The sequence below is a fragment of the Bos taurus genome, chromosome 15 (genome assembly GCF_002263795.3).
Source record: "Bos taurus isolate L1 Dominette 01449 registration number 42190680 breed Hereford chromosome 15, ARS-UCD2.0, whole genome shotgun sequence".
Lineage (NCBI taxonomy): Eukaryota > Metazoa > Chordata > Mammalia > Artiodactyla > Bovidae > Bos > Bos taurus.
The window spans coordinates 28,506,639-28,528,962 of NC_037342.1; the positions used below are offsets into that span (position 1 = coordinate 28,506,639).

The 22,324-nt window shown below is 48.4% G+C and overlaps 1 protein-coding gene and 1 long non-coding RNA gene across 7 annotated transcripts in view; one reads left to right on the plus strand and one right to left on the minus strand.

Annotated features, from left to right (window-relative positions):
* FXYD6 (FXYD domain containing ion transport regulator 6) overlaps positions 1 to 22,324 on the minus strand; it is a 36,585-nt gene that overhangs the window by 9,106 nt on the left and 5,155 nt on the right. The window contains exons 2-3 of one of the 6 annotated variants that reach the window (XM_059874656.1): positions 21,819 to 22,014; positions 2,776 to 2,878 (exon numbers count right to left, since the gene is read on the minus strand). In XM_059874656.1, the coding sequence (XP_059730639.1) occupies positions 2,776 to 2,818 (43 nt within the window). In that variant the 5' untranslated portion in view covers positions 2,819 to 2,878; positions 21,819 to 22,014. 6 annotated transcript variants of the gene reach the window in all.
* LOC132342317 (uncharacterized) lies at positions 12,101 to 17,256 on the plus strand. Its single transcript, XR_009490642.1, has 2 exons — positions 12,101 to 14,538; positions 15,916 to 17,256. It is a non-coding gene; the product is annotated as an uncharacterized lncRNA (long non-coding RNA).

Here is a 22,324-nt window from a genome sequence, read left to right on the forward strand (position 1 = left end):
TCACCCTGAGTCAGAAAGAATTTGCAGGACTTCCCTGGTGGTCCAGCAGTTAAGACTCTGCACTCTCAATGCAGAGAGCCAGGTTCCATCCTGGTCAAAGAACCAGATCCCGCAGGCTGAAACTAAAGATTTCACGCTGCAACTAAAAGGTCCCACCCCACATGCTGAAACTGAAGACCCTTCATGCCGTAACTAAGCCTCAGTACAGCCAAATAAATACTTAAAAAAAATTTTTTTTTTCTTCTAAATATGTCAAAGTTCTGTCTTTTACATTTAAGTCTGTATTCCATCCAGAATGAATGTCTATGGAAGGCATGAGGTTGGGATCCAATTCTTGCTCTTTCCACCTGACAGTCAGATGTCCTGGACAGCACCATCTGTCGGTATCTTCCCTCACGACGCGCAGGGCCACTTGTGTCATGTATCTGGTTTCTGTTCAGGTGTGGGTCTGTTTCTGGCCTTTCTCTTTGGATCTATTCGCCCATTTGTCTGTTCCTGCATCAAGATCACTGTTTCAGTTACTACAGCTTTATGGTAATCTTCCCAAGTGGTGGGAGAAGCTTCCTCTTCTTTTTCTCCTCTCTTCTCTGCCTCTCTTACCTCTTCCTTCAGCAATGTCTTAGCTATTCTTGGTCTTCTGCTCTTATATATATATATTTTAGAATCAGTCTGTTAAATTCATCTAAAATGATTGGGATTTTCATTGGAATCACAATTCACCTATTCCCTTGTGGCTCAACTGGTAAAGAATCCACCCAATATGGGAGACCTGGGTTCAATCCCTGGGTTGGGAAGATCCCCTGGAGAAGGGAAAGGCTACTCACTCCAGTATTCTGGCCTGGAGAATTCCATGGACTGTATGGTCCATGGGGTCACAAAGAGTCAGATGCACAACAGAGTGACTTTCACTTCACTTCATAGAACATGGGGACAATTAACATTTTTGTGATATTGAGTCTCCTATCTGTAAATAAATCTTTTCATTTGCTTATATTATTTTCAATGTTTGGTTTTTTTTTGGCTCTGTCACGGGGCATGTGGAATTTTAGTTCCCTGACCAGGGATCGAACCTGTGCCCCCTGCAGTGGAAGTGCAGAGTCTTAACCACTGCCCACTGGACTGGCAGGGAAGTCCCTCAATGTATTTCAATAAAGTTTTATAAATGCTTTCATATAGGTCTTCCACGTCTTCTGTTAGATATATTGCTAGGTACCTTATTATTTTATTGTTATTTAAAATACTGTCTCTTGTGTTTTCTAATTTTTGCTGGTATGGAGAAAGGCAATTGATTTGTATACATTGATCTTAAATCCAATCATCTTACTAAACTCTCTTACTATTTATAATAATTTACCTATAGATTCTTTTGGTTTCTCTGTGGACATATCTGTAAATGATACAAGACTGTTTCTTCTATTCTAATAGAAGAATATAGTGTTTATTTCTATTTCTTGTCACACTGTACTGCTAGGACTTATAGTAAAATGCAGAATAGAATCAGTGATAAAAGACATACACACATATAGTCTTACTAATTTTTAAATTTGTGTGTATGTTTAATTTTCCCCCAGCTTTACTGTGATATAACATTGTGTAAGTTTACAGTGTATAATTACCACAATAAAGTTTGTTAATACTTCCATCACCTCACATAATTACCTTTTGTCTGTGTGTGTTGAGACTGGATAATGAAAATGTAGTATATGTGTTTATATGTGTGTGTGTGCACACGTGCGCACACTTACACACTCGGTCATGTCCCTCTCTTTGCAACCCCATGGACTGTAGCCCTCCAGGCTCCTCTGTGCATGGAATTTCCCAGGCACAAATACTGGAATGGGTTGCCATTTCCTTCTCCAGGGCATCTTCCTGACCCAGGGCTTGAACCTGCGTCTCCTGCTCTGGCAGGCATCTCCTGCGTTGGGATATTATTTAGTTATAAAAAAGGAGATAACTGATTTTAAATAGATTTCTTCTAACATTTTAGAAGTTCCCCTCTAATCCTGGTTTTCCAACATGTTTCTCTTTTATATTAATTATGAATGAGTACTCTACATCTATATTTTTTAACCTATATCAATGAAGTAAAGTGAATATAAAATTATCTAATGTTAAATCATCCTTGCATTTGTGGGATGAAAGCAATGTATTATTTTAAATAAACTGATGGATTTGGCTTGCTGATATGTTGTTTAAGATTTTTGCATTTATGTGCATGAGTGATATGGGGCTGCAATTTTTATTTTATTGTATCAACCTTGCCTGCTTTTGGTATCATGGTAGTACTGGCCTCACAGAACAAGTATTTCCTCTCTTGCTACTCCCTGGAAGAGACTGCAGAAGATTGAAATAAATATAGTATAAATAAATAGTATGTTCTTTGAACATTTGGTATAACTAAACTATAAAATCACCTGACTTAGTATTTTCTTTGTGGGATAATTTTAACTTGTCTTTTCAATGAGTTAATGGTTACGACACTCTGGCTTCCCAGATGGTGCACTGGTAAAAGAATCTACCTACCAATGCCGGGGACACAGAAGAAGCAGGTTCAGTCCGTGGGTCTGGAAGATCCCCTGGAGTAGGAAATGGCAACCCACTCCAGTATTCTTGCCTGGAGAATTCCATGGACAGAGGGGGATGGCGGACTACAGTCCAGGGGATTGCAAAAGAATCAGACACAACTGAAGAGACTGAGAGCGCGCGCGCGTGCGCGCGCACACACACACACACACACACACACACACACACACACGACATTCTTCAGATTTCTACCTTTTTCTTGATGGACTGCAGCCCGCCAGGCTCCTCTGTCCATGGAATTTCCCAGGCAAGGATACCGGAGTGGGTTGCCATTTCCTCCTCCACGAGATCTTCCCTGAATATAGTTAGTGAGTTACAATTTTTACAGAAATGTTTCCTTTTCTATTCAAATTTACTGCCATAAGGTTGTTTGTAGTATTTTCTAGCTATCATTAGAAATCTTTGTTGGATCTGAATTATGTTCTTTTTTACATTGTTACTTTTGTTTATTTGCGACAACTCTCTTCTGTCTTGATTGGACTCACTAGAGATTTAACTGTTTTAATAGTCTTCTCAAAGAACCAACTCTTAATTTTGTTGATCCTCTTTATGGTTTTTTAAATTATTCTTAATTCTGCCCTTAAACATTCTTTGGGTTTATTCCATTGTTTTCTCTTTAGATTTGTCTTCTTTTATTGTATATCTAGCTCATTAATATTTAGCATTTCTTGTTTTCTAATCTTAGCACTTAAGACTATAATCATCTAAGTGCCACTTTCATTCCAAATATAAGCTTTGAAATGTGACTTTTTGATTATTATTTAGTTCTTAGTATTTTAGACTTGTGCTATAATTTATTTGACCTGTGCATCAAGAAGCACGCTTTTTAAATGTTCAAATATATAGTGATTTTAAATTTACTTTTGTTACTAACTTGAAGTCTGCTCCTGCCCCTAAAAAGGGCTCTAAAAAAGCTGTGACCAAGGCCCAGAAGAAGGACGGCAAGAAGTGCAAGCGCAGCCGCAAGGAGAGCTACTCCGTGTACGTGTACCAGGTGCTGAAGCAAGTCCATCCGGACACCGGCATCTCGTCCAAGGCCATGGGAATCATGAACTCCTTCATTAATGACATCTTAGCGCGCATCGCTGGCGAGGCATCGAGCCTGGCGCATTACAACAAGCGCTCGACTATCACATTCAAGGAGATCCAGACCGCCGTGCGCTTGCTGCTACCTGGGGAGCTGGCCAAGCACGCCGTGTCCGAGGGCACTAAGGCTGTCACCAAGTGTACCAGCTCCAAGTAAATATAATATGCCTAGCCACTGTTAACGGAGAAGGCAATGGCACCCCACTCCAACTCTTGCCTGGAAAATCCCATGGACGGAGGGCCTGGTGGGCTGTAGTCCATGGGGTCGCTAAGAGTCGGACACGACTGAGTGACTTCACTTTCACTTCACTCTAACTTAAGTGCACTGTGGTCAGAGAATGTGCTCTGTAGTATTTGGATATCTTGAAATTTATTGAGACTTGCTTTGTGATCTAGTATATGGTTATTCACTTCAAAAACTATACTCCATGTATTAAATTACAAATTCTTTTATTGTTGGGAAAAAAGTTCTATATGCCATTGTGTGTGTGTGCTAAGTCGATTCAGTCATGTCCTACTCTTTGTGACCCCATGGACTGTAGCCCACTGAGCTTCTCTGTCCATGGGATTATCCAGACAAGAATACTGGAGTGGGTTGCCATTCCCTTCTCCAGGGGATCTTCCCAACCCAGGAACTGAACCCAGGTCTCCTGCATTATAGGCAGATTCTACTGTCTGAGCTCCCAGGGAAGTCCCTGTATGCCATTGCTGCTGCTAAGTCGCTTCAGTCGTGTCCGACTCTGTGCGACCCCAGAGACGGCAGCCCACCAGGCTCCCCCGTCCCTGGGATTCTCCAAGCAAGAACACTGGAGTGGGTTGCCATTTCCTTCTCCAGTGCGTGAAAGTGAAAAGTGAAAGTGAAGTCGCTCAGTCGTGTCCGACTCTTAGCGACCCCATGGACTGCAGCCCACCAGGCTCCTCCGCCCATGGGATTTTCCAGGCAAGAGTACTGGAGTGGGGTGCCATTGCCTTCTCCGTGTATGCCATTAGATTAAGAAAATTAACCATATTGTTGAAATTTCTATATGTTTTCTCATGTTTTGACTGTGTGACCAATTTGAAAAAGTTGCTTTATAATCTACCACTGTGAGGAAGAATTTATAAATTTATCCCCAAATTTCTTACAATATTATAACAGTAAGTTTAAAATTGTTACCTTGTCCTGTGAGCTGACTCTTTTACGATTACATATGAATCCTATCTTAAATTCTACTTTACTTTCTACTTTTCTTTATGCATTGTGTATATCTTATCATCTTACAGTAAACAGCTAGATTTAAAAAATTCGACCTGATTATTAATGGTCAAGTTTACTCCATTTAACTTTATTGTGACTATTGACATATTTGGTCTGATTTCTACCACCTGTTTCCCTCCTACTTTTCTTATGTGTATTTCTCTTTCAATTTTTTTTTTCTAATTTATTTTCTCCCTCTACTGCTTAAGAAATTATCCAAGCTATTTCTAGTCTTTTAGTAGTTACCTTTGGAATTTGATCATTTGTATTTTCTATAGACTGAATGTTTGTGTACCCAAAATTCATGTGTTGAAACCTAATCCTCAATGAGATGATATTTGGAGGTAGGCCTTTGGGAGGTAATTAGGTCATGAGTTGGGGGAACCCTTATGATGAGATTAGTGCTCTTTTATAAGAGACCCCAGAGAACCCCCTTGCCCCTCTGCCATGTGAGGGCTCAGTGAGGAGACGGCTGTCTATCAGCCAGGAAGCAAGTCCTCATCAGACACTGAATCTGCTGGCACCTGGATCTTGGACTTCCCAGCCTCCAGATATATGAGAAATAAACATCTATTGTTTATGAGCCACCTAGCCTATGGTATTCTATTATATCAGCCTCAGAACAGACCAAAACAATATTCAATTTCACAAAGATTTAATTTATATTTTTGGTTGTGCCACATGGCTTGTGGGATCTGAGTTCCCCAACCAGGGATCGAATGTAGGCTCCTGGCAATGAAAGCACTGAGGACCAACCACTAGCATGCACGCGCAGCTGCTTCGGTCGTGTCCGACTTCTTGTGACCCTATGGACTGCAGCCCACCAGGCTCCTCTGTCCATGGCATTCTCCAGACAAGAATAGTGGAGTGGGTTGTCATGCCCTCCGCCAGGGGATCTTCCCAACCCAGGGATCAACCCCTTGTCTCCTGCACTGCAGGCGGATTCTTTACCTATCGAGCCATCTGGGAAGCCCCACTAACCACTAGACATCCAGGGAATTCCCTTAACAATGAGTTTAAATGTCTACGGCTAACCCAGGGATCAAACCCTGGTCTCCGGCATTGCAGGCAGATTCTTTATCAGCTGAGCCACAAGGGAAGCCCAAGAATACTGGAGTGGGTAGCCTATCCCTTCTCCAGGGGATCTTCCCGACCCAGGAATCAAACTGGGGTCTCCTGCATTGCAGGCACATTCTTGACCAACTGAGCTATCAGGGAAGCCAAAATGTATAATAGTTATAAGGTAAAATATTCTTCTTGAAAAATACAAATCACCCTCTACCTGATACATATGCTATTATTGTACAAAATTTCAGTTCTGTTCTTAGTTCTATGAAATAGGTATTAGCGTTTGTATTTCTTGGAAAGAAACACTTTATAGATTCACCTGTGTGTATAGTGGCCAGCCTTTAAGAGAGCCCCCAGTACCTCCTGGCATCCACACCTCTGTGCAGTCTCCTTTCACAGTGCACCAGGGCTAGTATGCTGCTGCTGCCGTGGCTAAGTCGCTTCAGTCATGTCCGACTCTGTGTGACCCCATAGACGGCAGCCCACCAGGCTCCCCCATCCCTGGGATTCTCCAGGCAAGAACACTGGAGTGGGTTGCCATTTCCTGCTCCAATGCATGCAAGTGAAAAGTGAAAGTGAAGTCACTCAGTTGTGTCCGACTCTTCGTGACCCCATGGACTGCAGCCTACCAGGCTCCTCTGTCCATGGGATTTTTCAGGCAAGAGTCTGGAGTGGGGTGCCATTGCCTTTTCCAAGGGCTAGTATGGGTGACCAGTAAAAACATGGCAGAATTGATATGTTACTTCCAGTATCAGATTATAAGCACCACAGCTTTCTTTTCTTGCTTTCTCTCTCAAGGATTGCTTGCTCTAGGGAAAGTTACCTGCCATGTTAAAGGATGCTCAGGCTTCCTTATGGAGAGGCCCACATGGCAAAGAACCGAGGAGCTCGGTTCAAAAGCCCACTAGGAAGTAAGGCTGCCATGAACCATTAAGCGGGCTTGATCATCCAGCCTTCACCGACTGTCACCCTGGCTGCCAGTTTGACTGCAAGCTCATCAAAGGCCCAGAGCATAACCACTCAGCTCCTCTCCTCCCTGACTGCTGACCCTCAGAAACTGTGCAAGATAATAAACATTTGTTGTTTTAAGCTACTGTTATGTTGCAACAGAAAACTCATGCTGTGTATCTACTAACCCATTTGTTTATGATTCCTTTTGAATCTCAGGCATCCAGCAAGCCATTTTTCTTGATTTCTGGAGAACATCTTAGGATTTTCTTTAATGAAGATCTATTAGCTGTAAACTCAGTTTTTATCGTTCACCCTTCTGGGGGCAGATCTCACATTCCCCAGTAATTCCAACCTTCTAGTATTCAAGCCTTTGTCTAATTCCCTCCCCTAAACAGGGGAAGCAGCTGGGACTGCTTCTAGCCAGCAGAGGGGTTATGAGGCAAGCAAGGCCCCTCCAGGGAGGAGGAAGGACACAGGTCAAGGGTCCCAGGCCACTAGTCACCGCTACACCTCTCCACAGCTCCACCTAATTACCTCTACAGATGCTTAGGTTCAAGTAAATCCCCACCCCCGACACACACATACGCACTGAATTCCTAAACAGAGGTATACAATTCCAGGTTCTGCAAGGGATAAACAGGCAAGCAAGATGGGGGCAGTGTGTGAAAGCAGAGCACTCAAGATATTTCAGCAAATGTGAAGAGAGCTTCACGAGAGGCAGAGACTACACTCAAGGAGTAGCCCGCATGGCAGGGCAGAGAAGAGGGAGCAGGGAATACAGCAGGGCACCTGGGCTGCCTCCATGGAGAAGCTGACATTCCAGCTGAACCCTAAAAGCAGGATGGGATTCTGAGGGACAGCGGTAAGAAAGGAGAAAAGGAAAGGCATTCTGGCAGAGGAAACAGCATGAGCAAAGGCTGTGAGAAGGGAAAACGGGGATCACAAACAGTATTCAATTTCAAGTTCAGTTCAAGTTGCACCTCAAGGCACTTCATTCAATAGTGGCCACCTGAAGTGGCTTCCTCAGAAGGCTTCTGAATGAGGGCAGGTAGATGTGAGGGCCTTCATCCATCTGTGATGTCTGCATAGCGCAGGAGGGGCCGTGACAGCCATCTGCCAAGTATTTGCCATTTCGAGAATAAGATACCTTCCAAAACAGTGAATAATCGAGTTGTGTAAAGCATGAGAGTGTGGGTGGTGAGAATTCTGATAAGAGAGCTGGAGTCAGCCTCTAGAGGATCTCGCACGCCAGGCTAAAGAGTAAAGACCTGTCTTTGTATTCTAAAGAAAACATTTCTGATCAAGTTACAGTGAGCTGAAAGAAATACTGTTACAGATCTGGAAAGAGACCAACTCTCCTCCTTCAAGCTGCTGCCCAGGCCAGGACTACGCCAGCCACACCTCAGCATAAGCTTCCTTGGGGGGCCTCTTGGCCCCCACACCCATTTTAAAAAATCTCGCTGGTTCCTCTGGCACTGTCCCTGAGTCGAGTGGCCAAGGACGCAGACAGAGCCTCTGAAGGGAAACAGAATGTCTTTCTCTCATGGCTGCACTGAGGACCTCTATCTCTTTCTCCTCTCCCTCCCACACAACTGCCCCTCACATTCCTTTCTCCCAGAAAGGAGGCGAGGCTGGCTGAGGAGTGGGGGAGGTTGAGAGGTGGTAGGCGTGGTAAACCCCATTTCCAGGCCACAGAGGCTAAGTAGTAGATTGAAGGGTGGGCGGGAATTTTTGGAAGACGGAAAAGCAAGGCAGAGTTGGGTGGAGCTGGGAGAGGGGGTTCAGGAACATCACATTAGCCACCTGCACATGTGAGATCATGGACCCCCCTGCCTGGGAGAGCCTGTGAACCTGGCCCCCTGGGATGGGGCTCCGGCAAAGTCCTAACTTTTGGACAGGGATGGGGTACGGTCCTTCCCATCTGGAAAACAGAACCAGCCACCTTGTGCTTCCTCTGAAGCATCTTCAGAGAAACAATTCAGAATCCACTCATTTTCCTGCTCTGTTCCATGCTCTCATTTATCTCGACACTGATAAACAGCTGACACTTTGGGTGGCAACAGCCTGTCCATGTTAATTTCCCTCCCTGATCTCTCTGCCGTCTGCACAGTTGCTTTTCTGCATGTGCAGGAGACAGCAATCAGAAGAGTTTCTCTGGTGATTATCTTTCCATACTGAGTCACATAATTTCACATAATTGCCGGGTAAAAGCTGCTCAGAAAGAGAAGCCACGAGCTGATGATATAGCATCACGCTATATTATTTTTGATTCCACGAAGCAGTGAGGTAGATCAGAATACCCAGTTCTATTGTGAAAATAACTCAGAAACAACCTCCCTTTAAAAGGCACAAGCTCCAAATTACAGGGAAACATCCTCATCTCATCCTCATCTCTGTCTCATTCAGCCCCCAAGGCCTCGCTTCCCTTCCCTGGCATCCCACCTGCTTGCCTTCCTTAGGGTTCAGCCCATCAAAAATGTGCCCAGAGGGATCACCAAGGCCTGGGTCCTGGCAGGATCCCCAAAGAAAGATAAGGCCCCCTCCCTAGAAAGGACATACCAGAAGGGGACCTTTATGGGGTCACAGAATGCCTGGAAAAGTGAAAGTGTTGGTCGTTCAGTCGAGTCCGACTCTTTGTGACCCTATGGACTGTAGCCCACCAGGCTCCTCTGTCCCTCGGATTTTCCAGAATACTGGAGTGGGTTGCCATTTTCTTCTCCAGGGAAGCTTCCTGACCCAGGGATCGAACCTGGGTCTCCTGCATTGCAGGCGGATTCTTAACCATCTGAGCCACCAGGGAACCCCTAATACCTGGGCCTTATTGTTTAGGCTAACTGGTTACCCTAGACTGTTATTGCATGCCAAGGAACAAGATTTAGCCTATGATGTATCCAAATCTTTGGAACAAAGAAGCCTGTTAAAAGATTTTGCTGTGTATAAATAGGACATAAGCATGATGTGAGGTATACCAGATGGACTTAGAAGCACTGAATGCCAGTGAGTTAAAATGATTGAGATGAAAGTTCTTTATTTGAGGAGTCTGAAGTGCCAACAGAGAAGTGATGTAGCCAATGCATCTACCCAGAACTCACACCGCCAGCTCCTGCCTGCGGCTCTGATATGCTGGGACTGGACGCTGGGCAGGCCAGGACTGGAGGAGGGGAGTACCATGAGGGAAACAAGCAGGCTGGGCAATGCCTGAGGGTGCTCCGGTAGCCTGGCTGGAGCCAGGAAAGAAGCCAAGGCACCTACAGGAATGCAGTGACCAAGGCAGTGAGGAGCGGGGAGAGAAGCACTGACAGACCCTGGTGATCCAGATTATCTTTAGGGATTTCTTTGGCGGTCCAGTGGTTAGGACTCTGCACTTCCACTGCAGAGGGCACGGGTTCAATTCCTGCTTGGGGAACTATGATCCCACATGCTGTGTGGCTTGTCCAAAAAGATAAAGACTGCCTTTGGTTGGTCAGATGTCAAGGGGGCTGTGCTGGCTTCTGGGAAGGTGACTGATAGAACCATGTCCGCAAAGGGTCTTCAGAAGGCTTGGAGGCCAACACCTCACTCTCTCAACAGGAGGCAAAGAGATGATCAGAAGAGTCCTTTCTGATTATTCTGGCTGTACTGTGTGGGTGAGTTGGTAAAGAATCTGCCTGCAATGCAGGAGACCCGGGTTCAATCCCTGAGTCAGGAAGATCCCCTGATGAACCCACTCCAGTATTCTTGCCTGGGAAAATCCCATGGACAGAGGAGCCTGGCGGGCTATGGTGGATGGGGACACAAAGACTTGGACGTGACTGAGCAACACACACACGCTTATCACTGTAGCATAGATCTGAATGGTCCAAGGCCGGGCTAAGGGCTAAAACCAGAGACTAAAAATTATCACAGACAAATTGGTCTGATTTATGGGGAAAGAGGTGGATGCTTTACATTCCCAAGACATTAGAAAGTCTTACTGTTTGGGAGGAAAATATTACAGAAGGCAAGAAGTCTGATGTCTTTGGAGTCAGGGGCCTGGCTCCAGCAGTCCTTTCAAGCCTCCTTAGCATGTTTCTATGAAAGGGTCATGCATGCCCTCCATGAATGGCAGCTTTGGCCCTCAATCATACGTGCTCAGGAATGAGGCTTGGGTGTATGGTCAGTATAATCTGGTGGGTGAGGCCCAACTCCCGGTCCAGCTTTGAGGTGCGCTGTGCTTTTACGAGAATGTGGGCGACATAATGCCTCTAGGGCACACAGGCTGGAATGTTGTCTTTGATCTTCTCTGGCACCCCTTCTGCTCCCCTGGTCTTCCCACTCTCCATCCCCGCTGGGGCAGCCAGGCGTCCTCTGCACTCAAGCAAACCACTTCCAGTCACATGCAGCTGCCCTTCTCTCTAAACTGCTCATCACCTTTTGCTTCCCAACTTAGGTGCTTTGATTCAAAGCTCTCTTGGGATTTTATGTACAGGAGAAAAAGAAAGCAAACAAAGGGCCAGTCATCACCTACACGGCTGCTCTGTCTGGAATTGTTCCCGTGGGTATTTTGGGGTCCTTCCTGACTGAGCCCAGCACTCCGCTCCACCTTCTCTGTACCAAGCTGCTTTCAGGATGGGGAGGGTCTGTCCCTCACTTCATGTCCATGTGACAAGTGGCCTGGAACGGAAGCAGGGACCACACCGTGGCCTCAAACGCCTACAGTGTGCCCTATACTCTTGGACCTTGAAGCTCCCAGAGATCAGTTATCACCAAGTTTCATCATCTGTTTTTGTAAAATGCAAGGTGATTCTTCTCTATCTTTGGCCCCTTTTAAGGTTCAAGGGGGCTTCTCTAGTGGCTCAGTGGTAAAAGAAGATCCCCTGGAGAAGGAAGGGGCAACCTACTCCAGTATTCTTGCCTGGGAAATCCCATGGACAGAGGACCTCCATGGGGTCACAAAAGAGTCCAGACGTGACTTAGCAACTAAACAGCAACAGAAGGCTCAAAACTCCCGTTCCTCATATAGCTGCAAGATACAGCTGCAGCTTCCTTGACTGGAGAAGCCTCCATACAATGCTTCCCCCAGGCCAATCCGCGTGAGGCAAAACCCTGGAGCCACTGGCATGAACCTCAGGGACCCTGATGGCTGGAGCTCCCACAGGTACACAAGCCCGCCCCACTCACACTGCACACTTCTGGGAGCAGAAGCCTGGACCGCAGTGTGAAAGCAGATGTGGAACCAAGACAGGTGAGTCTTCTGGGTGAGTCATCCAGCTGTGAGCCTGGCTGTAGGAATAAGTAAGGCGCTGGTGACTGGCAGTTTGGGAGTCAATGGGACAGAGCCCTATGGGGAGCACTGGAATCATTCTATGGACTCTATAGAAGAAAAGGAGAATGCTGGGATGGGAAGCCCATAGTTACAGCCCAGTTTGGGGTCAGGATTGGATATAAGAAATGATAATAATAATCGTGATAAACAGAATATTGGTCAGGTACTATTCTTACTACTTTAAATATTCATTCTCACTGAATCTTAAAAATAGCCTGGAAAATTTATGTTTCCATCAGACCCATTTTAAAGGGAAAGAAACTGAGGCAGAGAAAGAATGGTCCGTTGGTGGATGAGAGCTGGATTCCATACTTCCGCCCAGCTCAGTCTGCCTCCCTGCTGAGGGAAGAAGGGTAAACTTCCTGCTGTGAGCCCTGGACTCCAGCGCCCCCAGCCCCACACCCCAGGGGAGGGTTCACGCCCACTCAGGGACAAAGGCCACAACGGGTCACCTGGACTGCTGCTCCCAGAGGGCTCACGCCCCTGGCAGCTGCCACTCTAGTCCTTGCTGCTGTCCCAATCCAGTGGGCTTAGGCTGCAAGGCTCAGGCCCAGAGAGAATCAGATGAACTCTGCAAAGAGGGGGCTCCCGCCTCTGGGTAAACATTTACCAACCAAGTCCTAACATCGCTGGCCTCATACACACCCCTGACAGAAAGACACAGTGGAATTCAGTGTCTGCCAGCTCACACCCAAGAGAGAATTTCTATTCCCTTGTGGATAGAGTTGTTCACTGGAGAGGGTGTTTTTTTTGGTAATAGAGTATGGAATTTGTGCAGCTGTTTAGGTCAGAGTTGACAGCATAGCATGGAGGGATCTGGAGGATCAGCCAACCCCACTGCCCACTTTCCAAGGCTATTATAAAAGTCAAGTGAGGTAATATACGTGAAGGTCCTTTGTAAACTGTAAAGCTCTGTGATAACAATACCTAACAGCTATTAGGCATTCATGGCATGCCAAGTGCTGTTCTAAGTGGTTTATATGTACTAACTCATTCAATCCTTATGGTAGTTCTAGGAAATGGCTCCATTTATGATTATCCTCATTATACGAAGGAGAAACTGAGACCAGAAAGAATAAGCAACTTGTCTAAAGTCCTAGAGCCAGAAGGTAGCAGAGCCTGGATTTAAACCCAATCAATCTGGCTCCTGCTCTGAATCTCTCCACCATCCTGCCTCTCTGCTACTCAGTGGCTTTGGGGTCTCGAACAAGTCACTCTACCTCTTGGAGTCTTTGCTTCTGAAACTGTAAAACAGGAAATCTCAGGAGCTCTGAGGATTAGATGAACTAGCCTCTGTGCATAAGCAGTTATCATTCGCCTACATCCGTCCCTTTGGCATCTCCTTTTGGAGAGTAAGCAGCTCCTCCCCAACTCCAACCTTGAAGGTCTACTGGAGGCTGCCAATCGCACCCACTCCCTTGTTGCTATAAGGACTGGGTTTGAAACTTCAGTGTCCCTCAGGGGTTGTCACATAGTCTGGAAACAATAGAGGAGGGTTCATAGCAGCCAAGGTGTGAGATGTGGGGGTGGGGGAATCCGGTGCGGAGAAGTCAGGCAGCAACTCACCAGGGAAGAGCTGGCAGGAGAGAGAAGCAGGGAGAAGAGATGGGGAGAGGTCCCGGCCAGGTGTGCTCTGGCCGGTCCCACAGGCTCCCTGCCTTGTCTCAACCAGATGCAATGGTTTGGATCATTTGCAATGAAGGGATACCATGTCACAGCAGGAAGTCTCTGCCTGGTGAATAGCAAGTGTTTTTAAAGTATCAACTGCTGATACTATTAATATCATCATTCCCCCACCTCCTTCCTCAGCTTCCGCCTTGATTTTCTAGCTTCTCTTGGGAAATGGGGAAGAGAAACAGAGAACAGAGCTGGGGAAAAGGCCCCAGTGGCCTCCTTTCACTTCCCTCCACCCCTGGAAGTCTCCAGCGTCCCCACAACAGGGGCGGGGACAGGCCTCGGTCCACAGCAGAAGCAGGCAGACCCCCGCTTAACAGAATCAAAAGGCCTCCGGGGGCCACTGCCCTCTTCTTCCTCCAGAAAAACAGGCTGCATTACCCAGGGCCGCCGACAGGTGGCGTGAGGAGCACAGATCTGCCTGGGGCAGCTGAGGCGGGTGACGTAGCCTCCCAGTCCCAAGTGCGGGAGCCTCCCCCACCCAGAGACCCAGAAACGAGACAGAGGACATGAGACAGAAAAGGAAAGAAATCCCAGAGAAGAGAAGCTGACCAGGGGAGGGGGCCCAAAGAGAAGTGCAAGAGAGGCAGGCAAAGCGAAAAGGAAGAGGCTCCAGGACAGAATGGAGGCTGCCCAAGGAGAGGAGCAACAGAAGGTAAGACGGTGGGATGGCATCCCCAGCTCAATGGACACGAACTTGAGCAAACTCCGGGAGATAGTGAAGGACAGGGAAGCCTGGCGTGCTGCAGTCCATGGGGTCACGGAGTCAGACACGACTTAGCGACTGAACAACAAAGAAACAGCGCTCCTTATAGAGACTGAACAAGGGATGGACAAGGTGGCAAAGCAAGGAGAGGTTGGAGACTGCTGAGAAATCTACTTTGGAGAAACATCACACAAGGCTCCGCACTGTCTTCCTCCCCATGAGCCCCCAGCTGGGCCTCCATCCTTGGCTCCCCCGGAGCCTTCACCACGCCCTGCCTGTCCCAGTCACACCAGTGCTCCAAAGAGCAGGGGAAGGAAAATGTGCCCAGGTGGGGTGTGGAGAGAAGGGTCAGCAGGCAGCTGCAGCTCCTGGGAGAAGCCAGTTCACATCCCGCTCTGGCTGCAGGGCGGCTGCCCAACAGGAGACACAGGGCCTCTGCTGTCCCAGCAGCCTGCTGGGCCGCGGCCAGGGGCCTGAGGCTTAGCCCTGGTGGACCTCAGGTGCCACAGCCCACGGTCAGCACGCCTAGTCTTCTTCCTAACCCAGAGGCCTCCCAGAAGCCACTGCCTCCCACAAGGGGCCCCTTCAGGGTGTCTCCCTAGGAGGCCTGGGGCCTGAGACTCCCGGGGTTGGGTGGGTGCCAGGCAGACCTCTGCAAGACTGGGATGCTGTGCCCAGGACACCCTGGTCCTCCTGCCTTCTGGGTTTAAGGGAGATTGGAGTAAGGTCTATCGGACCAGAGACTCCTGTCCTTCAGCCTCAGACCCTCGAGTGTACCTGTGGCAGTTGTAAGACAAAGGGGGACCAACTGTGTTGTGTGTGATCCACCCAACCTCCTCCCTGCCCATGATGGCTGAAGGGGATGATCACAGTGATGGTGGTGATGCCCCTAACATCAAATATCTGTAAGACGCCTGACTTACCAGACAACTTCACAAGCATCAGCTCAAAGGAACATCACAGCTGCAGGAGATGTTGGCTATCAGGGCCCTTTTACAGATTCGAGAAGGTGAGGCTCAGAGTTACGTTACTTGTCCAAGGCCCCGCAGCTAACAATGGCACAGCTGGCATCGGCCCCTAATTCTGTGGATGCCGCGTCCTAGGCTTTTTCCACTCTTCCTCGCTGCCTCCCTGGCAGGTGCAGCAATGCATGGACGCTAAGGGAAATAAAAATGCTGACCTTGACTTGAGACCAAGCAGGGCTCATTGGATGGAAGTGGTCTGACCCAGCCCAGGGGAGAAAAAAGAGGACAAGAGAATAACCCAGATAAAATTCAACAGCTTTAACGTTGACACCGATGATGTCATTTTCTTCCCCTTTCACAGTTTCCTGCCCGGCTCTGTTCTGTCCACTATGACTGATGTGAAGGCTGGGACCCCGGAGCTCCTTAGGAGGCAGGAGGGCTGGCTCATCCGTCAGCCATCACTGGACCCCAGCTGTTCACAGGTCTTCCTGTCACTCACCCTCAGCTGAGCTTCACACCAGAACGGGCTGCCTTCTCTCCCTCCCAAGCCTCCCCACAGTACCAGCTGGGCACCCTGCTGCTCTCTGCCCAGCAGAACATCTGCATCTATGCAGGAAGCAAGACAGTATCCCAGACGGGTTGTAGGAGGTCCTGGCCATTGGAGCCAGGCTCACAGGGCATGCCAACAGAACTACCAGCCCAGCAACTGACAGCCTTTCAGAGCAGGTTGCCAAGCTGCAGACCCCCCTCCCATTTTTTTCTGGTCTGGCTCAAAATTAGATTAAGGTGTAGAACTGAAATAAAGACAGTCCCTACTCAAAAATATATCCACACCCGCAACATTCTCCCAAGAAGAGAGTTCTTAATTCCACCAAACGTTTTGTTTGAAAGGTAACAATCCTAACTTCAATCCTAACAGTTATTTACATCTCAGCCCAAGTTACTGAATTAGGTTGATTTCCAAACAGCTGAGATCTGCCTGCATTTAGGTGGAGAAATTGGTGGAGAAAAGAAGATTAATTTTGGAATGAGGAGTAATTTTGGAAAGAATGGTAACGTTATTCTTCCAGGAACCAAATTAACAACAGGTACTGATGGCCTCCTGTTGCCAAGAACCTCAGTCATCACTGGGGGAGCTGCAGCAACAGAGTCCCTGCCTCGTCGAGCTTACAGTCTCACTGAGGTCACAGGGTTTGCTCCCCGCCTCCAGAACACCACGTCCTATCTGTGGCAAAGTCCTAGCCATGCTCACTCCTGCAGGACCTCTGTAAGTTTCTCTTCCACTGCTCGCTGTAGTTTAGACCCTCACCACTGCTCCCCTGGGCTGTTGTGGTACCCTGCATAATACAGTAGTGCCCGCGTGCTCAGTCGCTTCAGTCATGTCCGACTCTGCGACCCCATGGACTATAGCCCGCCAGGATCCTCTGTCCATGGGATTCTCCAGGCAAGAATACTGGAGTGGGTTGCCATGCCCTCCTCCAAGGGATCTTCCTGACCCAGGTTTCGAACACACGTCTCTTAGGTCTCCACTGGCAGGAGGATTCTTTACCACTAGCGCCACCTGGGAAGCCTAACACTGTAGTAGCTGCACCTATCTTTCACCCTCTCCCTATAATCTGTCTTGGACATTAATTGGACTGTATGATTTAATACACCGAATGTGTATGCTGATCACTTCTCTACCAAACTCCAGTGTATTCATGGTGTTTCCATACCCTAATTACTTTTTAAAAAAATCAAAACTTTTTAGCCTGGCATATAAATACCTCTATCTCTTTTCTACCCTTCTAGTATTTCCTCCCAGTACTTTCAGCTAAGATGATCTACTCCCATCCCCCACCACACTGTATCGAGCTCCAAGCCACTGAGTATCTCTTCCCTCCACTGAGCACGGCTTCCTTTCCCTGTGTAGTCCAGTTCTCAATCCTGCATCTTAGGATCACGTGTAGAGCTTTTGCATAATAATAATAATCATAATGGGGATCAACTGCTGCTGCTGCTAAGTCGCTTCAGTGGTGTCCGACTCTGTGCGACCCCAGAGACGGCAGCCCACCAGGCTCCCCCGTCCCTGGGAGAACACTGGAGTGCGTTGCCATTTCCTTCTCCAATGCATGAAAGTGAAAGTGAAGTCACTCAGTCGTGTCCAACTCCTAGCGACCCCATGGACTGCAGCCTACCAGGCTCCTCCATCCATGGGATTTGCCAGGCAAGAGTACTGGAGTGGGTTGCCATTGCCTTCTCCAGGGAATCAACTAAGTCCCACCAAATTCTAAACTCTGGGGGTGTGACCAAGGCATCAGTCATTTTTAGAATCCCTCACTCATTCTAGGGCTTCCCCAGTGGCTCAGTGGTAAAGAATCCACCTGCAATGCAGGAGACTTGGGTTTGGTCCCTGCATCGGGACGATCCCCCATAGGAGGGCATGTCTCCCCACTCCAGTATTCTTGCCTGGAGAATCCCATGGACTGAGGAGCCTGGTAGGCAACAGTCCATAGGGTCACAAGGAGTCGGACATGACTGAAGCGACTGAGCACGCAACACACACACTCATTCTAACATGCAGCCAAGGCTGAGAAACGCTGTCTTTGTCCAACTGCCACTCCAGCCCATGGACTGAATTGTAGGCTTCTTCCTCCAGACTCAAAGAGCACCTGTGATCTGTCATTAGCACTGACTTACCACACAACACATTCTGGTTTACGCTCTCTTTTTAACAAGGTTCTCCTGGCTGGAAGCTCTCTGTTACCCCATGACTTGTAAGAGCTGGGGTGGTGCAGACAGCCACCGAGTGCTGGTTGACAGACTGATGTTTGTCTTGAGGAGGGGAAAGAGCACAGCTCCCATCACCAGGCTTTGGAACTGTGCAGAAGTGGAGGTGCTGAAAGGGACTGGAAGCCTAGCCCTCCCTGTCAGTATCAGCAGGGATAAATCATGCTGATGGTATACACCCTTGATTTGGTGTGATGAAACTTACACTTTACCTCTGTGATCTCCCTCCACCAAACCCGTAAGCCAAAAAAAGCATCAGATACATTCCCATTGAAGGGTATATCTACATCTGACCAGTCCTCCTCAAAACTCTCAAGGTCATCAAAAACAAGACAAGTCTAAGAAAATGTTACAGCCAAGAAGAGCCTGAGCAGACATAACAACTAAATGGAATGTGGCTATCTGGAAGAGATTGTGGAATACAAAAAGGACATTAGGGGAAAACTAAAGAAACCTGAATAAAGATGGTCTTTAGCTAATAACAATATATCAACATTATTTCATCAATTGTAACAAATATACCACACTAAGGTAAGACAGTAATCAGAAAAATGTGCAGGCGGCTTGTGTTGGAACTCTCTGTACTAGCTGTTCAGTTTTTCTATAAATCTAAATTTTTTCTTTAAAAAGTCTATTAAAAACAATTTAATAAATTTTTAATTCCGTTAAAAAAAAACAAACAGCTCCCCAACCCCCATCAAGCCCAGGTCTGGTCACCTTCCTGGCAAGCAGCGTGGAGCCCTATGTCCTGCTGGTGGTGCCCGATGCTTCTGTAATAGGGGCTGGGCTTCTATGGTTCAGAACCACAAAGCCAAAAGCCCAGCAACGGCTTTTAAAGCTGCCTTTTAAAACAACTGCTTTGCGTCCAACTAGAGGTCACGGATGGATCTGTGGGCTCCAGAGGAAAATGCAACGTCTTCCCTTGATTTGCATGTTAAATGCTCATCAAACAAGCATTAAACATCAAGTATTCCGTTTAATAGCCTAACTACAAAATTCCAGAGAAGGGCTGAAGAGCATAGAGAAGTCAAAGCCTGGGACTGAGGAGAGAGCAGAGAGTGGTGATATTCTAATAGGCTGAGGGGCCCACGGTGGCTGTAGTCACTTTACTGAATTCCTGCACTGCCCTGAGGCAGATGGACAGCTGACAAGCAGGGCAGGGGTCTCTGGCCCAAATCGCCGCAGCTGACACCCACCAGTGTGGCCCCTTCCTCCCAGCCCCTCAGGCCTGACAGGGTCTCCTTGAGAAGCCCCAACTCTAGGTCTGCCCCACCATCCTTCCGTCATGGAGGAGGGCACCCTCCAACAGCTGGGAGGCTGCAGGTTGGGCCTACTGGCCCCCATGGTGCAGAGCTCTTCCCAGTCCTCAAGCCCAGGCCCAATCCAGCCCAGTTGCGTAGGGGGAGTGGGAGGGACAGAATCCCTTTATCAAGCACAGAGAGCTGTTTGAACAAGGAGGCACCTTTATCTTTAATGTGGAATTACTTCTGAGGAAAAGGAAAAGAGCCAACCACGAAAAGAAATAAAGCCCTCTCTTAGAAGCGACACACTGGACTCACAAACCACAGCCTCAGGCCTGGTTTCTAAAAAGACTCCCTTGGAAAGACCCCAAGCTGGCCCACCAGCAGGGTCGTGAGGCCTTGCTGCTACCCCCAGCCCCTCGTCACCACCAGATATGACAGTCTTGGCAGCGCCAGGCCAGCCGTCACCCCGTGGCTTCCTCTGACAGCCCCCAGAGGCAGGAACACGGGGCAGCATTGTGCGGCTGACCCTGCCACAGGCCCAGGACACAAGCTGTGTGGAGTGAGTCAGGGAGCAGGACTCACTGCTGCCTGCCAGCCCGGGGGCCCACGCCCCTGCCCCTGAGGGGACCTCAGTCCAGTTCCAGGGAGTCAGGATGGTGGGCCGAGGTGCACAGAAGCCCCAGGCCAGGGCCCTGACAAGCCGGGCGGGCATGAGCGAGTGAGTCAGGCCAGCCATGGAATCACATCCCCACGCCTGCTGACAAAGGACCATTCAAGAAAGGCCAGACAAACAGTCCCAGCAGCAGAAACAGAAACTCAGAGCAGCTGCCAGGCCAAGAGGCCCAGGAGCCAGGCCCATGAGACCTGCTCACAGGCAGACCGCAGGATGAGGCCGCTTGACTGGCTCCTTCCACTCTCTCTGCCCAACAGCCCACTGCCTTGAGAGCACAGCTCTGGGTGGGCAGTTGAGCCCACAGGGCACTTTGTCTGTGCTCACACTGACTTGCCTGGTGGTGGAAATGACATGGGATGATCCCTGACCTATGGGCCCGTATACTTGGAAACCTGCCGAACCTGGTCACTTGCCTGCATGGAGGTTTACCTGACCTTGTTTGTCTCAGCTTCAGGAAAGTACTGTCTCCTCCTTCCTGTTACATGCCTCATTGCCCCAATCCCCACAGAGCCAAGGCCCACGCTTCTGTCCAGGTCCCGTCCATCAGACTATGAGCACTGTAGCTCTGTAGAAGGGAGGCACCTTCTAGGCATTCTCTGAATCTCCAACACTTTGCAGAGTGGCTGCTCAGTTAATGCCAATGACTGAAGGATCAGACGTTCAGCACCATTATCCTTTTAAGTCAAATCCAACCTAAGCTCAAAACAACTCAAGGATCTGTGTGGAATTTTAAAGGAATTTTTAAAATTTTTCAGTGCTCCTTTCCCCTCATTTCCTCCCGCCCACTCTCCAGGTCTCCATCAAATCCCAGTCACCAAAACACTATGATGAATCAGCTTCCCTCCACTGCCTTCAGTCCTTAAGCACTTCCCAGACCTCCTGAGCTGTGCTCAGTCACTCAGTTGTGTCCAACTCTTTACGGGCCCATGGACAGTAGCCAGCCAGGCTCCTCTGCACATGGAATTTTCCAGGCAAGAATACTGGAGTGGGTTGCCATAGCCTCCTCCAGGAGATCTTCCCAACCCAGGGATCGAACCCACATCTCTTGAATTGGTAAGAGGATTCTTCACCACTAGCGCCACCTGGGAAGCACCCCCAGACCTCCAATGAGGTCAAACTCCTAGTTTTCAAACTCTACCAAAGGAACAGGACAAACTGAGATGACCCATGGGCAAAAAGGAATGTACACTTTAGGTGTGTGTGGTGTGCACCTTGGGGGGCGAGTGATAGGCAGGAGACAGCCTGGAGGGGCAAGTGGGATTTCAACATGCCCTGGTGCATGAGGACTTTTTCCCACATATGTTCAATTCACAGATGCTCACTGGGCTTGCTCCATGTCTGACACCATGCTCCCGCCACCCCCCCTACCCCCATCTGGGGAAAAAACGGACTTTGCCTTTGAAGAAGCAGGAGAGGGTGTGGGGAGCAGGCATGGACATAAGTAGCTAAGTGCTGGCCCAGTGGGAGTAGCCTTTAAGGGAAGAAGCAACAGAGCATTTCAGGGGTACCAGGAAGAGGAAAGTTTGTCTGTTTACTAAGAAATGTGCAGACTCTGCAATTGCATGGACTGTAGCTTACCAGGCTCCTCCGTCCATGGAATTTTCCAGGCAAGAGTACTGGAGTGGGTTGCCATTTCCTTCTCTGCTGCTGCTGCTGCTGCTGCTAAGTCGCTTCAGTCTCGTCCGACTCTTCCAGACCCCACAGACGACAGCCCACCAGGCTCCGCCGTCCCTGGGATTCTCCAGGCAAGAACACTGGAGTGGGTTGCCATTTCCTTCTCCAATGCATGCAAGTGAAAAGTGAAAGTGAAGTCGCTCAGTCGTGTCCGACTCTTAGCGACCCCATGGACTGCAGCCCACCAGGCTCCTCCATCCATGGGATTTTCCAGGCAAGAGTACTGGAGTGGGGTGCCATTGCCTTCTCTGATAAGAAATAGGAAAAGCTATCTTAAAGAATGAGCACTGGAGAGGGGCCTCAAAGAACACTGTAACGATAATGAGTGCTAAGTCGCTTCAGTTGTGTCCAACCCTCTGAGACCCTATGGACTACTGTAGCCCCACCAGGCTCCTCTGTCCATTGGGTTC